This window comes from Platalea leucorodia (assembly GCF_965183815.1).
Source record: "Platalea leucorodia genome assembly, chromosome: 5".
NCBI classification, from domain to species: Eukaryota; Metazoa; Chordata; class Aves; order Pelecaniformes; family Threskiornithidae; genus Platalea; species Platalea leucorodia.
This window is the reverse complement of record NC_138827.1, coordinates 85,661,850-85,679,056: the sequence shown is the minus strand read 5'-3', so window position 1 is coordinate 85,679,056 and position 17,207 is coordinate 85,661,850. Positions and strand designations below refer to the sequence as shown.

Sequence of the window (17,207 nt, the reverse complement as noted above, 5' to 3'; positions counted from 1 at the left end):
CCAACCTCCTGCGCGGCAGCCCCCGACCCCCTCTGGGTCTGACCCCCTCCCCGCTTTGGGGTAGCGCCCCTCTCCCCTCCGGGGCAGCCCCGACCCCCGCGGGGGGGGGTGGGGGGGGTGGGCGGGGGCGGGGGCGGCTCTAGGACCCGGCGGCGCCGCGGCGCGCCCGTCCCCGCTCCGCTCCGCTGCTCTCCGCGCCGCGCCGCTCGGCTCCGCTCCCCTCCGCGCCCTGCCGCGCCGCGCCGCGCCGCGCCGCCGGGGGGCCGAGCGGCGTGTCCACCTGCCGGCCCCGCCGCCCGTCAGTCCCGCCATGGCGCTCGGCGGGGTCGGTCGCGGCGGCGCGGCGCGGGCCGCCTGGCCGCGGCTGTTGGTGGCGGCGGCGGCGGCGGCGCTGGCGCTGGCGGGGCCGGCGCTGCCCGAGGTGCTGTTCCGCTGCCCGCCCTGCACGGCGGAGCGCCTGGCCGCCTGCCCCCCGGCCGCCCGCCCGCCCTGCCCCGAGCTGGTGCGGGAGCCGGGCTGCGGCTGCTGCCCGGTGTGCGCCCGCCTGGAGGCCGAGGCGTGCGGCGTGTACACGCCGCGCTGCGCCGCCGGTTTGCGCTGCTACCCCGACCCCGGCGCCGAGCTGCCCCTCCAAGCCCTGGTGCAGGGGCAGGGCACCTGCGCCCGCCGCCGCGACACGGCCGAGTACGGCGCCAGCGCCGAGCGCCCCGCAGGTGAGCAGCGCCCGGCAGCGGGCACCCCGCGCAGCCGGCACCGGGGGCCGCGGGTCGGGCGGGGCGCAGGGAGCGCCGCGCACCCAGGAGGGGGCACCGAGCCCCCTGCGTGCCAGGGACCGGGCACCGCGCCCTGGGACCGGGCGCCGGCGACCTGGTGCTGGGGACCGGGAGGTGCGCACCGCGCTCCGGGCACCGGGGACAGGGCATCGGGCGCTGCGCACCGGGGCCGGGGCACCGGGCACGGCGCAGCCCGGACCGAGCGCCGGGGGCAGCGCCGGGAGCAGCGCCGGGGCAGCGGGGCATCGGCACGTCCAGGGATCCTAAAGAGGATCCTCCCGAGACAAAGGGATCCTAAAGGGGATCCTGCCGGGGCAGAGGGACCCCTCGGGAGGGCAGGGAAAGGGGATCCCTGCGGGAGAGGGGGGAGAGAGAGGGTCCAGGGAGGGACAGAGCGGGCAAGAATGAGAGGGGCGCTGGAAGGGGGGAAGGAGTCTGAGTGCATCCCTGGGGGTGTGGGGAAAATGGGGTATTTGGGGGTGCAGCTACCCCGGGGATTAGAGAGGTTTGCTTGGCACGGGGCAGGAACCCCAGGGGTGGGGTGTAACGGGGGGCAGGGGAATGCAGGGGCTGCCTCGGCGGGCAGGGTGGAGGCTGGGGTCTTCTACAGAAGAAAACCCATGGGGGCAGATAAGGGTGAAGTTTGGGGAGATGCAGCTGAGGGGAGGGGGAGTTCTTCGGGGAGCAGAGGGAGGTGGAGGTTCAGATTTGGGTTTGGTGGGGGAATAAAATCACCCTGGAGGGTGACGGATGCCCCAAAGATACGGGGAGAGGCGGTGTGGGAGGACCATGTGCTGCCTGGTGGGAAGGGGGTGGCTGAGGGACTGCGGGGGCCCTGCTATGTGGGGAGCCCGTTCCCTATTGCTGCCTTCCCAGCAGAGCCCACCTTGGAGCTGGGGTGGCCGCTGCCGGCTTCCGTGGGGGTCCTGGCCCCCTCTGCCCCCCTGCTCCAGGCAGTGGATGCCGGGGGAAGAGGAGCGTCCCTCGAGGGCACAGCCCCGAGAACGGGGACGGCAACAGGCTCCTGACCTGTTGCTGCGATTGCTGTGGGAGGGAGCGCTCCCGGGGATGCCGATACAGCACAGCTTGGGTTTATTAATGCGTCCTCTCCCTTGCGATCGGCCGCAAGCTCTTTCCCTTTCCGTCGGATGTTAAAAATTGCCGAATCAGGTCTGGGAGTAGAAACCAGCTCCTTCTCCTTTGAAATCACCCTTCCTCGACTTCTGCCTCCTTGCTGGTTTTGCCCCCCCCGGCTACGACTGGGGCTCTGACCCTCTTTGCATAACTAGTTCGGCAGCACGACTTTGAATTCCCTCCCTTCCCTCTTGTTGAGGCTTTATTTAAAAGCGCTCTGACCCGGGCCGTACCTCTCGGCCTCGCTCCCCGGGAGGATGGGAGCAGCCGGGTACCCGCGCACGCTGCTGCCGGTACCCGCGCACGCTGCTCTGCTCGAGTGAGAGGGATGGGGAGAGGGGAGTGGAGAAAAACTGGCACCAGGGAGAACTTTGCACGTTGCAAGCTGCTGCTTCTGTGCACCCAGGCTGCGACTGCTGCTGTCCCCACTCCTGTCCCCCCTCCTTTGCCCGGCTGCGAAGGGCTGCGGAGAGCCGGGAGTCTGGAGAATACGTTGATGTGAAATCTTGCTTGACTACAGAATATGAGCGTCAAGGGAGTGAATTTTACACTCTCCAGAAGAAGCCAAGGGCATTTAGATTTAAGGAATCTGGCGCTGACTTCCAGGCTTATGCTTTTACAAGAAGTGGGGGGAAGCATTGCAGTGATGGGTTGAGAGGTGATTTTCTGAGTTAATGCTGCTTTTTTTTTGCTTTTATGGACTTTATTTCAGAATTATGTTACTTCACTGGGTATTTTGCTTGATTTTATTATCTTTATTCCTTTACAATAGATGTGATTTATTTGACTGTATCTCTGTGTGTAATACACACACTCGTAAATAGCACAGTTCAAGAACACTTTAATGTATGTGGTGCTCTGTAATGTCCATAGGGGGTAAATAATAAAAATACTGGCACATCCTTAACCAGCGTGATGTGAAACATGCAGCTGGAATATTCACAGTCGAGCATGTCTTGGCAGAGGAGCTTGGACGTCCAGAAAAGGGTTTGCTCTCTTCAGATTACAAAACTTTTAACAGGTTCTTGTAGCCATTAGGAAAAAAAACCCCAAAACAACCCAACCCACAAGAAAAACAAAACCTGAATCTGCCAGCTTCACTTGATACTCTTCTGTTCAGACTCACAGCGTCGCTTCCATCTGCAGTGTGCCTGCAAAACGTATAGGAGGGAGAGTTTGCTTTTCGTTTAAAGCAGTGACAGGGAAAGCAGTCTGGCACCCGAAAGAGCAGGGATTGGAATTCCCTTTCAAATGCTGATGTCAAGCTAGTTTCAAGAGTGCCCCGAGAGCAGGTTTTTGCCTGCAAAAGGCAGGTGTTGAGGCTTTTTTTTTTTTTTTTTTTAAATGTGCTTAAAGGTATTTGCCCTTTTTCCCCTTTCCAGCTTGAAAAGACTCCTTTGGCTGATTCAGGGCTGGAATGCAGAGCTCATGCTATTCCTAAATTAAGAGGTTGGCAAGTTTTTTTGTCCCTGATGAGAGGCAGAAGGATTGCCCAAATGAAACAAGGAATAAAACTCTGCAAATTCTCCTGCTGTGGCTCCAGCATTGTTTAGTCTTCCACTTAGGTCTGTAAAGCCAATCCTGAAATTGTTGTAGGCGGAAAGTAACATAAACCACCATGTAGCTAGGAAGCAGGGGATGTTGCTCATTGCACAAGAGGCTTTGGGTATTTTGAAGATGTTGGGAATGTCGGAACAAAATAGCAGCAGTCTGTGGAAATCAGGCTGAGAACTTCTACCCCCCTCCCCCGGGAGGCGAGTGCACGAACTCCCACCGATGGTGGGAGCGAGATGGAGGCTCAGCACCTCCAGGGATCAGGGCCTCTGAAATAGTTTCGATGCCACTGGAGCACGCTGCTTTACAGTTTATTTCAGGTCATCGCGTAACAAACTTTACATACTGCTGACTGAAACTGCCTGAACTGGGGACAGAGGGTTGTTATCGTGCGCGTGAAGCTCGCGGAGAGTTCATGCCAGTCTCGAGTATGTTTATTCTCTCAGCACCTCAGCAAGATCGGCATGCTGTTTTGCACACAGGGAGCAGAGTGAGGACTCTCTGCACATGGTGTTAGGAGCCTGTGTCCTGGCAGATAATGTCCCAGTCCCCGATAGGTATCTTCTCTCCAAGCAGGTCTAGGGTGGCCCAGGACCAAATGGGTCCTGGAGACACAATTTGCTTTGAGAGGCATTTCAGGTAGCGTTGGGGTCTCTCAATCTCCCCAATCTCAGATGGAGGGTGGGGATGCTGCCTTCTGCTTTGGCCATGGCAAACTGGAATCGGGGGCTTGTGTGGTCTTGTCCAGTTGTCAGCTGCACCGTCCCTCCATCCCCCTTCCTTCTGCTGGATTTAGCTCTCACCTTGTGTCAGAGTAGGCTGGCTCAGGAGCTAACCCTGCAGAAAGCCAGTCCTGGGAAACAAGTTAATGATTTTCTGTTGGATCAATGACCTGGACTGGCTCAAGGTGCAGCAGGGTGCCAGTGCTGCTCCGAGGTGGGAACTTGTGCTAGGAGGTGGAGCGGGGCAGATCTTAGCAATGTCTGATGTCCTAAACTGTCTTGCCTGAGTTATGAGAATAGCTGAAGAACATCTATTTTCTCCTAATGGAGACAAGGTCCTGGGAATAAAACTTGTTCCACTCTGAAAAAAAAGGCTCTCAAGCCACTGTTCAAAGCTGACCAGTTAAGGGAATTTTTTTTTTTCCCCTTTGCCAGTGTAGTCCAGTTAGGTTTGTAGTATTGTTTTATTTTGTTGTTGGGATATTTGTACTAATTCAGTGGGATCTGCCTCTGAACCCACTGCTGGCTATTGAATCCTGCTTTGGAATATCACTTTTTTATTAAAACAAATGTGGGGTTTTTAGTCCATGCCAGTGCAAAATAACCTTTCCAAATGGAAAGAGAGCTGTGCAAAGAATGCGGCCCCAGGCAAACTTGAACTTGCAGGGCTGGGGTTACCTCATTCACCTGGTCAGGGACTCCACTTTGAACTCCCATGATACAAAAACAGTGTGAAAATAGTTAACTGTTAAAAACACAGCTCGTTTTAGCATCCAACTAAAAGCCTTATTTGGGTAGCCCCAAATGCCACACATCCTTCCTTATGGGTCAAATGTCAAAACCTCCATTTCCCCTTGGCAAGCAGCTGCTAAAAGACAGTTTAATCTATTGCTCCAAAACACAGAAGACTCTGAGGTTGGAGGTAGCATAATGTAAGTGGAATTTAACAGCAACTTGAAAACCATGCCAGTAATGCGATGACTGCATTTTTCACATCCACTGAATTGCCAGGAGGACTTCTGCTTTTCTCCTGCTTTTCTAAGGAAATGAAGCATCCGTCATGATCTGCATGCGCATGTGTGTATCTGTCCTTCCACCCCCACAACTTCTGACCCCGTCAGTCAAGTTGGCCAGATCTAGCACAGCAGGGGAGGTCCTGAAGGTACCGTGTTGCTAAAAAGTGGGCGAGGGGTAGAGGAGAGCCAGGCTATGAGTGTCCTCCTCGCCCCGTGCTAGATACCTTTTGAGGCAGAAGCACATGAGCAAGAGGGGGGTTAGTTATGGGTACTGCAACCAGGCGTTCAGCCTGGCTTATGCAAGCTTGGATGTTACTAGACATCATAGAAGCCAACTGCAAGAACCAAATCCACAGGAGCGTGGATGTCCACAGCCACTACAGCGGCTCTGCCTAGGCTAAACCAAATGTCTGCAGAGCGCCGTGCCATGGAAGAAATTATTAAAAGTGAAATGCAATTAATAACAGCTCTAAGGATGATAAGTGAATGAAAAAAACCCACACAGCTCATCTGTCCTTGCTGCCTCTGGGGCTCTGCCAGTAGGTGGACCAGGTAGGTGTCCAAGCTCCTTCGTGGCAGCTGTGTCTGGTCAAGAGCTAACCTGGCTGGGCCCTGGGCTGGCTGTCATCTTCAAGTATTAAGACAATAAACAACACCTTGTGGAGCAGCTTCTTGAAAATAATGCTACCCCCTGCCCCAGTCTCACTTGAGTTTGCTGTAGGGGGGTGATGGTGGTGTGAAAATGGTGGTTTGGAGGGAAGGGGAAGCCTGGGAAGATTTCAAGGCTCTGGCCCAAAGAAGAAATGTGTTTTCATGCTGTCCCTTGGCAAATGATCCATTTCCTTCTTGCCCTTTGCAGTTGTTTCCTTTCCTCTGGGTTTCAGGCTCATACTCGCTGAGCATGGTATTTGTCAAGGGAACAGCAAGAAGCCCCATCTGTGAGAAAGTCCATGTCGTTTGTTTTATCCACATCCAGGAATTGAGCCGAGATAAACAATTCAGGAGGCAAAACAGTGAAAACTGGAATGCGAGAGGTGTGTTTGTATATGGCTCTATACTAGACCTGGCTGCAGTATTAGCTGGAGCTAATTTATCTGCCCGATGGGCAGCTGTCACTGTTGCCCACAAACACGACTGGATTTGTGAGGGCAGGGTTTCATCGCAGTGGCCAGCAGCATTCCTGTACCTGTTTTTCCTGGTCACCTATTCAGCACTAGCAGCCTGGGAGGAGCAGCAGTTTCCCTGGTGGATTTTTTGCATATCTGCTTGGATTGGGCAATTCCAGCTTTCTGAGCATGGTCACAGCTGCCTTCCCTGCTGGGGCTCCAATTCCTTCAGGGACCGTCTTTTGCGTTAGGCAGACAGAGTAAGAAGGCGGCCAAGGTAAAATGTAAAGATGCTTTCAAAGCATTTCTGTTACAGGAGGAGTGCTGAGCTTGGTGGTGTGCTGAGTTTCCAGGTGTAAGAATTTCTGGTTTCTTTCCTTGAATCAGGGTGAAATATGTAACTTTGATCCAGTGGCTGCTTAGAAGACCCCTTCTGCATTGGAGGAATGCAAAGCCATGGCCATTGCCTGCACTTCCACCCATCTTCACCCCTGGCTCTTCCTTGGGGAGATGCTGCCTGAATCAGTGCGTGTGTGACCACTTTTGAGGGTGTCCTTTAGCAGCACATATTGAGCACATTGATCTTGGCTTTCCAACTTGTCCTTGCTGACTGTTTGCATTTGCCAGAGCAGGCAGGCTTGTCCTTAGTGGAAGAGCGAGGCTTTACCAGATGATATTAGCCTTGTGGAGAAAGCTGCGTTAGGGCCCCAGGTCTGCCTGGGGGAGGGAGTTGTGGTATGTGTCCCTTTGCTGTGTGCCATGCCACAACATGCTGCTTCATGGGTGCCGAGTGTGCTGTGTGATCTGGAGGCTAACCATGGTGCATGCTCCTGGTGTGGACTCAGGAGAGAAGGAAAAATCTTTGCTGGGGGTCCTAACATGTTGTGCAGATTATTCTTGGCTGCCTTTCATCCCTGCTGAGCTGATCTCATGGCAGTCATGCCCTGCTCCCTCCTTGTCTTTGTGCACATCCTCGTGCTCCATCATAAAGGTCTTCATCCTTGTCTGGACCCATGTGGGCCATGACAGGCAGATAACCCAACAAAATATTCACTTTTCTGGAAGGATGAGTTTTCTGCCACTTTAGCAGATTGCAAATCCAATTTTATTACTGTTTCCACAAAGACAAACTACCTTCAGCAGACCGAGTCTCTGGCTGAAACATCCTTGCCCACCTTCAGCAGTCACTGCCAGCAAGCTGGGAGGTGTTTCTCATTCACGAACTGGCCAAGTGTGACCTCATTAAACGTGCGAGTTGACATCTAATTACAAGTGAACGTGATGTAGTGGTTATCCTAGGCAAAGGCTTCAGAGAAAGGGGTTAGTGCACAGTTATTGGAGCTTTGCGGCAGCCCAGCATTTGACAGCTTGTTGTAACTGCATTATTGATTGTCGTCTGCTCAGTGTTTTGCCCCACACATAATTTAGCTAGATACCAGTGGGAAAATAAAGTCTCTTGCTGCATCAGCTTATGGTAGAAATAATTTTTTTTCAGAAAGGAAAGGGTCAGTAATCACGTGCCTTTTTTACAGACTGGAATACTGGGAAACATCAGGTCACTTTTATAAGCCTTCAGCTATCCTTTGACATTGCAGCTTTTATTCTGAAGAAAGCTGCACTGTGCCTCTTGGCTGGTAAGGGAACAAGTTCACTGCCTGGTGCTCTCTGTAGTCAAAGATCCCATTAATTCTGCCGGCCGCGAGGAACGATTTCTTGGTATTTCATTCTGGACTGTAATTGAGAGTGACACAAAGCGCTGGTGGGAATTGGACCGTGTTGAAATCCCTGCTTTTCCTTACAATTTTCTGCCGATAAACCAGCTCAGGTGGGATGAGGGGATTTCTCATGCTCTGCCCTTGACGTTAATAACGTCTCCAACACCCTACTTGCTAGAGGCAATTTTAGAGAGGAGTTTTTGTGCCTCCTTGCAGCTTGTCCTTGTAGCCAAGTGACGCAGAATACCTGCAACAGTGACATGCTGTTGCAGTCACTTGCATGGCGTTGTCTATGGGAGAGTCCCATACAGGTTAGCTGTAGAAGACCCAGTCGATGCTAATGGATTTCTCTTGGCTTGGTGAGGAGGTTGTCTGATAACCTTCCCACATTTTCCTCTTGCTGTTTTAAAACTAGAAAAGGGTGGGCACCGGATGTCCACATCCCAGGAATGCTTGCTGTTCAGTCTGCAGGGACTGGTGGGTGCAGTGAGTTGTTGAAGGTGGTGTGGTTTTTGGGTGTCCTCCAAAACCTTTTTGGTACCTCCAAAGATCCTGTGTGTGTCCCCCAGTGTGACCTTTCTCCTGTAGGGTAGTGAGAGCCCTGTATTTTAGAAGTCCCAAATTTTGCTCTCAAGGGGAGCAGGACAGGTCCTGAGCGGCCCCAGTGAAAGCAGAAGAGCAGAAGCAGTGAAACTGGCCAGAATCTGACCTTTTTTTTCGTCTGGAAAGTTGCTCAGGGGTCATTTTCTGTTTGAATCCAGGAGGTTTTGTCTGCGGTGCTCGGTGTGCCGTTCGGCTGTGAGCTGAGCTGGGGAGAGACGCAGGGTTTGCGACCGGCGTGATGGCAGCCCTCCCACACAGCCCATGTGGAAACGCTCGTCTCCCGTTGCTTTCAGCGGGCGAGCGGCTCGCCTCCATCTGGTGCTGTTTCATCTGGCACTTCAAAAGCAAGGAGAAATGGGGAGAGGAACTCAGGTTTAGTGAAGAGGAATGGCATGAGGAGGAAGAGCAGGAGGGGTGGCCGGTGTGGGGCTCCATCCTCCCGCACCATTGCAGCCCAGGGCTGGTGCTGGGGCTCTGTCCTGTAGCCCCAGCAGGGATGTGGAGCTACTGAGGTTGTGGATAATCTGGGGTGCCTGGCTTGAGGGCTCCCCGAGGTGCCTGGTTTGTGTCCTCTGGCCACCGGGAGAGTTTAGTGTGGGGTTTGTAGGGTCAGGGTGGTTGGCCACCATGGTGTTTCTGTTAGCAGTGAGGCTAACCCAACAGCCTCGGGGCTTTCCGTGGCTGTTTTCTATTCCTCCTCGTCCTCCTTGTTCACCCTGCAGTGCCTTTGCTAAAGACAAATTCCAGTTACGTTGGTGAATTATGTCTTGCTTCTTGGGGACACTTGTCAGGGGTGCTGAAATCCACCCTCCACACGGTAGCTGCTTTGCTCTTCTAGGTTTGCAGCTGAACCAGTGCAAGGAAAATGCTGAGTGATAACAGTATAATGAGTCTTATCACTGCTTTCTGAAGGTTGGAAGGACTGCTGCAGGCTCCATCCCAGGCTCTGGCAAGGCATCTCTTAGTCCAACTGGTCAAGGACAATGTTCCTGTTGTGGAACCTTCTCCCTATCTGCGCTACTGGGCTCCAACAGCTGTTCTTTTTCTAGCATAGTACCCACCACTAACCAAGGGCCATGAGTTTGATATGATCCCTGCTGCATAGAGGGCACTTTCCTTTCTTCTGAACATCATATTAACTGGATTGATGTAATGGCAGGGAAATCACTGCTGCACCATCTTGATCTGACTGTGGTGTGAATGGACAGGTAAATCATCTGCCATGATGGAAACTGTGATGAGAAGGCCTAAGGCGATGGGTGGCCATGGTGGGGGACCCCTTCCTTTGGCCATGGTGAACAGTGCTGCCTCCACAGCTTGCACAGAGGTGGTTTTGGGAGGATTTTGTTTAGACTGTTAGAAATCCAGGTTGCTACAGATAGTCCATTACACAGGACATTTGGGGCAGAAGGTCTGGATTTCTAGTGGTGTTCAGGGAATATGTCCATTCCTGGGACTGGATGGTGGAACAGCACTAGAGGTGCTGCTTAGAGGCTAACCCTCTAACCCATCACTGAATTTAAAGATCAGTCCAGAATTGGAGGAGAAAAACGAGACTGTGGCAAAATGGTGCCTTCTTACACAACAGGTCAGCTCCCTGTGGATATTCTGAGTCATTTTGTTGTTGTTGTTGATTTTAGTGACTAAAATAAGTTTATTCCATGCTTTTTTTCCTTGCCAGACCCCACAGTCCCTGTCACCCCCAGCTTGCAGGGAGTGAGACAGATTCCATTAATTCTTGTGCATTATTGAGGGATTTCGGTCGATGAGATTCTTGCCTGGAATTTCTCTCTGGAGGAGCCCAGCTTCCCACTGCCTGCAGATGGGTCCCGAAAAGCTCAGCCTCCTGGCACGCCCACCCAGCTGGGTGGTGGGAATACAACTTCTGATGTCTCCAGGACAAATTCAGTACCCTGCTCCCTTCAGGGCACCTGTCACTGAGAGCATCGCCAAGGCTGGGCAGCTGAAAACAGTTGGTCTGCAGAGCTTTGTATAACGCTGAAGTGCCTGATTTGGGCTGATTTTGGAGGTCTAGACCTCTGTGCGCATGACTAGGGCATGCTTGGTCTGGGGGCACTGGGAGGAATTTGGCGTGGAGCCCTCTGAGGCAACTGTCTTGTTTAGTAAAACTTGGGCTGTGGGAGTCGATGTGAGGAAATAACAACATCCACTTTGGTTTCTGCAGTCTCTGTCCCGGGGGCTGGCCGGGTGTTGCAGGAGGCCACAGGAATCCTGCTCGTGACCACAGCCAGATTATTGGCCATTTTGGCAGCTTTTCAGGAGTGAGGAATTTGGCCACTTTCACAATAATGGCTAGAAATTCCACATGAATTAATTAGTTTTATTATGGGACACGTCCTTCCTGCTCCTCCAGGGCTGCCTGAAACACTGAACTCATTACATGAAGAAATGAAAATAGTGCTAAAAATAAGAACTGGTATCCCAAGCCTTTGTGACGAAACACACAGAGTATACCGACATCTTCCACTAGACGTGCTTCCCAAGCTGTGGCTTTTGGCCAGATGAGATCTAAACCCACATTTTAGATCAGTTGCAGCCACTAAAACACCCCAGCCTGCTCCACAAGGGTGTCCTCTCTCAGCCTCTTGGCCCCTGCTCAGCTTAAGCCATTCAGCTAGGTTACTTAATTACTCCCACAGTTTCAGTTTGATGCAGTGTTCAGATCTGACCCTTGGATGCTGCACAGTGGAGGCTGCACAGCTTCAGCCTCCTCTCACCCATGGGATGGGCTTCCATAGCACTGTTCCTACCTTGCAAGGACACTTCTATGGCAGTAAAGTGCTTGGAAATACCTTTGGGAAAGGGTGCTTTGCATTTGCGTTTTGGTCAAGGGTATGCCATAAAAATGACAGCATGGGACTTTGGAAAGGTCTACTCAAGAGCAGCCAGAATAACATTACATTGAGTAAACATTTTGGGAGCCCAGAGCTGATAACTTTCCCTTGCTTACGGTTGTGGGGAGTCAGCCTGTAGAAACTTATCGCCTTTCACGTGGCTTTTTAAACAAAGGTTGTCCATGGGCTCAGTGTGTTTTTATTTTAATCCCTTTTTAGAAGCGCTGACATTGTCTTGAGATTTGCCTGCTGGTAAGGGGCAGGTGTGCAAAATGCATGCTGCTTGCCGGTCGTTCTAGTGTTTGCTTTTTTACAAATATTGCTTCAGATACTTGTGTTTGGACAGGGGGTTCTCCTTTTGAGTCTAACCTCTCCTTTCTGCTCAGCCCCACCTTTGTGAACGAGGGCTTGACTTGTTTGCTTTTTTCCCCCCTTGTTTTGGATGAAGTCAGTTCAACATGGCAAAGCTGACCAGGGAGGTGGGAAAGTTCCTGCAGGTCCCACTGCTCAAAGTGTGGTTTGCTTGGTGCTCAGCCCTCTTGAAAATTGTGACCCTCATCCTGCAGGGACTAAAGCCAGCTGAGCTGACAAAGGGCTGAAACACAACATTTTCAGCATTAACAAAATGTGCCCAGTAAAAAAAGACTACAAAATGATAGTGCAGACATAGATTCTTCTAATCTCGGACAGTTGGAAAGCTTCCGTCTTTCTAGTAATGTTTGTTATTGATTTCAGTCATTGCTTTCCTGCATTTTTATGTTTATTCTTTTTATCAGGCTGGTTTCAAGGATTTGTTACCTTAACCCCTGGCTGTTAGGCTGGTCCTGCACATGTTCAAACCGACCTTTACAAATTCAGACCACACTGAAAGCACTTGGGCAGTGCATATATGACCAGGCAGCAGACCAGCCTGACCAAAGGTCCATCAAGCCCATAATCCTGCCTTAGGTGGTAGCCAGTGGTGCACAAATTGGGAATTTATGAAAAGAGTATGGAATGACCCTTGAGACGTGGGAACAGTGCTATGGAAACCCATCACACGGCTGACACCGCTCAGCCAGCGATTTCAGGGATTTCCAAAACGCAGCCCAGTCTGCTGGCTGCTCACAGAGGTGCTTTCGTTGGGTGAGCTGCCCTCCTGACTTCTAGCAGTGGGGCTTCAAGCACTGGGGGAGGCAAGCAAACTCTTGGCTGTGTACATCACTGCAGTGTCTTGAGGGTTTGGGATAGGAAGATCTCCATGGACAAGACCAATTTAGCGTTGTGCTTCTGAATCCAGTTTGCTAGCTGCTCCCATGTCCTGCCACCTGATGCGTGCAGGAGCAACAGCAGTGGCGAGAAGGGAGGTCCCATCACTTGGGCTGTGCCCAGTGGAAGCACAACCCTGCCCAGGTCTGTTTTTTCCCTGAATTACGTGCTAGGAGAGTTCAGCCTCTGGGTTGTGGTTGTCAGCAGTGTCCTGTCCCTTGGAACTGATCTGCCCTAGCAGAGCTGAAATGTCTCAGCTGACCTAAAAAACTGCTTGCAACTGAAATGCAGCAGCCCCCTATAAATATTTAACTGAGTCTGTGTTTCTTTTTTTTTTTTCCTCCAGTTCTTCTCTTTTATTTTTCTCTGCCTGTGTGGGGATAGTCAATTGAACGCATATCCACTCCGTGGCATCCTGTGATGAAGCTGCGTTTTTGGCAGTTAAATCATGCATCTTGCTTGTCTCCCGTCATCATCACCCATGTTCAAGACTGACATCGAGCTCAGTGTTGAGTGTGTGAATACTCCTGTGGGAGTATTTACAACCCATTGTAGGCTGCCCACTGCCATATAAATTACATCCTGAGAAACTCTGCAGCGTCCGCAGTCAGCTTTTGCAGCTCTTCTCTTGAAGCAGTCCACTGTGGACTCCATCAGATTTAGGAAATTTTTTTAATGGGCGTAGTTCCCACAATTTTGTCCATGAAAGAGCTGTGAACGGGTGGCACTTCAGGCTGTGTGGCAGAAAGTGTCTGCAATGCAAGACTGCAATTAGTGTGGTAACACAACGAAGAAGGTGCCTCTCTGAGCAGCCGGCAGACTGGGCTGTGCTTTGGAAATCCCTGAAATCGCAGGCTGAGCGGTGTCAGCAGCGTGACCTGAGCTGGGCTGACTGCCTGACGCCGGTACCTGGGGCTTGTTGTGCAAGGTGTGCAGGCTGTCCTGTACTGGAGTAACCCCGAGCTGGGTGGCTCTCTTCTTGCCAACCGTGGACATATGCACAGTGCCTGGAGGGCATGTAGCCACAACCCATCCCTCCAGGCTGGCACGACATGGCAGATAAGATCCTGTCCTCGTGATGGAGCTGGGGAGTTCGGCTGGTGGTGGCAGCTTTGTTGCAGGAGCAATGCCATGAGGTAGGGTAGCCTGCTGTCACAGCTCAACGTGGAGCAAATGCAAATTTCCCATCATGATGGTGGTGAAAGGCCGCACTTCAGAGCTGGAGACGCGGCATTGGTTCTCCCCTCCGAACCTGGCCTTGCGTGGCGCAGGGGCTGGTGCAGTGCAGTGCTGTGCTGCTGTCCTGTCCTGGCTTGCGTCTCGCGGGGAGAGCAGGGCTTTGCTGTTTTCAGCTGGTGAGTCAGACCCTGAGCGGCCTTAGGCCAGGGCTGCAGGTTTGCTGTTTTTACAGCTAGACACATGCATCTGTTTTAAGGCAGTCAAGGCACAGAGTGGGCGAGACTGAACCTCCCCAAAAACCCTGCAGCTCCCCAAGGAGCCGGCATGGGGACCTCGGAGCAGGTTTAGACACCAAAGTTTGGGCAAACACATGTTGCAATGCTGTCTGGAGAGACCTCTGTCCAGGGGCTTTCCTGTAGAGAGACATACCAGGGAAGCAGAAATAGCAAGTGACTAAATGTCACGGTTACATTCCTGCCATCTGAAAAGAACTCCCTATTTTCTTTTGGCTGTGAAAATTAACTTCCCTTTTCTCCTCCCCAAGCGGGCGAGCTGGCTCCCGGTGGCCGTGCCCTTGTGGCGGATACGCAGGACGGTCCAGGTCAGGCTGAAAGGAAAACTCTCCTCCTGGGGGCTTTTCACTGTTGTGCTCCTTTCTAAAGAAAATGTGCAGGACTTTTCCTGGCCCTTGTGAAGGCCAATATGCACGTCCGTAGCTGGAATAGGGTAAGACTGGCCTCATTTGGGCGCTCATCTGGGTTTTGAGCCACTCGCTTCCCTCCCTCATCCGCTCTGCGGCTGTCTGAGCTGCGTGGGGTAGGTGCTGGCATCCGGCTTTTTGTTATTCGTATAATTAATCTCATCCTTCCCCGACTGTGGGTCTGCTGCCCCCAGGCACAGTCTGGTCCTGGACACCTGCGTTTGGCCTCTACTGCACCATGGAAAGCCCCACCTGGAAGTTAAGGAAGCTGAGGCAGGTACCGCTGGGTGTGTTGTTCTTGGGGGTACTTATCCTTTGGTCCTGGAAGACCGTGATGGGATTGTATCCCAGGAGAGCAAGTTTCTTAGACTGGACAGCCTGGTAGTTGCTTCAGTGATGAATACTACAGAAACCATGATGGTGCCACATGTCGCCTAGTTTGAAGATGCCAGGGTGAGGAAAACACTGAAAAGGCTCCAGTGTAGAATCTCCTGGGATTTTTTGGAGTTTATTTTAATATTCTTTCCAATAGCAGAAGCCTGGACTTTTGTGGGATGGGAGCCCGACGGGTAAGGAATGATCCAGCAGCTGCTGCACCCAGGAGAAGTTAAGAGCTTGGTCCTGATTTGCAAAAGGTTTTGGGGGGCCCTCTGGGATCTCCTTGGTGCCGAGAAGAAAATATGCACCATTATACCCATGCTGACCATGTGCATTCAGACCAGCACATTCATCCCAGCCCCTCTTACCTCCCTCCATTGCTGCTGGTTTTTTCCCTAGAGCCCTGTACATTTTTCCCATTGCGTTTTTTTGGTCAGCAAGTTTATTTTTTTCCTGCTATGAAGTGCTGCGCTCTCTTTCTTCCTCTTGTTTTCTCTTGCTGCGTTTCTGCCAGCCTCACCTTCTCTCCCCATGCCTGCTTTCAGATTTACTTTGCATATTTTCAGTGGTGTGCTGGCAGGCTCATTTTGACCTGTCTGGCTCAGTGAAGACCTGCTGAAACCTGCCGTTGCTCCAGAGAGAAGAGCCGTCAGGGGCTATCCCGCCGGGGTGGGAGGGTCAGGCGCAGAGCTCTGCGTGAGCACGTCTGGGAGCTGTGGAGGTGACACGCTCTGGGTTTGGAGTACGACGGAGTCCACATGTTGGTTCCTGCTTGGGGCTGATCGTTTCAGTTTGGCTGCCAAACTGTTTAAAAAAAAAAAACAACAACAAAAAAAGGGGGCAAAATCTAAGGTTTTATACAGGTAACCTCGAAACATTGGTGTTTCTCCTTGGGAGCACAAGGGAACCTCAAAACAAGCTTGCAAAGATGTTAAGGGAGACCAGCAGCAAGAATAGTTTCCCATTTGAGCATTTTTAAAGAAAGCAAAGGGAATGAAGAGCCAGACTCTCAAAAGGGTCCCTGAAGAGCATGCCACCAGTTTACCCAGTGACCCAGGATGGGCGAAAAGTGGCTCCAAACTCTTCCTTTGCCCGAGACGTGAACACAGGCTGTCTGGGCTCCCGCACTGTAACACTTGGGTCTTTCCAAATGATGGCATTTCAGTTCATGTAAGCAGCTGGTGGTGTCTGGGGGGGAGACTGGAGGAGTGCAGCAATCCCGCTTGGCTTGGAGAGCCTCCTGAGCAGCAGCTGCAGGAGCCCCAGGATCTCTGGCTCAGTGGGTGTGGAAGAGTTTAGACCCAAATGGCCAGGCTCTTGGTGGCTTGTTTTCTCATTGCTCTTCCAGTTCTTGCTGAAATTGTGCCATAAACGTACCTCCTCGGTGGAGCTGCTGGTACGCAGGCTCCCCTCCAGCCAACCAGCCCCAGTACTGACCACAATCTTCTATTTCTTTTCCTTCTAAAAGGACAAAGAGGAAGCCTTGGGCTTGACCATAAGCAGGTCTTTTTGATTTGGTAGCTGTTATTGCTGTGATTAAACGTAAACAAAACCAAAACCTGGAACATTTTCTATATGTCCAGTTTTATTTCCTTTTTTCCAGGTCATCAGCCAAACCAAAAGGCCCCAAACAGACCCCAGGTGTTCGCACAGTCCTGGTTTTCACGCAAACACACAGTTGCTTTATAAAAATGTGTGCAAGAATTTGAACTACTTTGAGGTTTTCCTACTCGCTCTCTTTCTCAAGGGCATTTGGAGACACCTCTTCTCTTCCAGCTGTATTGAGATGTTTTAGTCCTGGCACTCTCCCTCCAAGATGGTGCAAGGAGAAGGCCATCAAGAAGCAATGGAGAGAGCAGTGTGACAGTGCACCCAAGTGGACTTTGGAGCAAAGCCCTGCAATGAGGTTTCCCTGGGGGTGTCATTGACCCTCCAGATGGGTTAAATGGCTGCATCTGTAGCCACCCCTTTTCCCTCCTCCTGCAAACTGAACGGGGCTTTCCTGGAAGCCCACCCCAAAGCTGGGGCTGGTGGCTTGCTGTCACGTAGAGTGGTGCAAATCCAGTGCCTCCACTGCACTTGGACCAGTGCCTGTCCAGTTTCCAGAGGATGGTGGGGCAACTCTGCAAGGAAAGTTTTCCCAGGTTTCGGCAAGCCAGGTGACCATCAGGGCACGTGGGCTGAGATGGATGCGGACCTTCATCTCTTAGCTCTTTTTTCCCGG

The 17,207-nt window shown here is 52.2% G+C and overlaps 1 protein-coding gene across 1 annotated transcript in view; it reads left to right on the top strand.

Moving 5' to 3' along the window:
- Window positions 1-310: 310 nt before the first annotated feature.
- The window catches only part of IGFBP2 (insulin like growth factor binding protein 2), a gene marked incomplete at its 5' end in the record, with an annotated part of 64,578 nt that continues 47,681 nt past the window's right edge, over window positions 311-17,207 (top strand). The window contains one exon of the mRNA XM_082312111.1: window positions 311-713. Within this exon, the coding sequence (XP_082168237.1) occupies window positions 311-713 (403 nt within the window). The remainder of the gene's footprint in view (window positions 714-17,207) is intronic.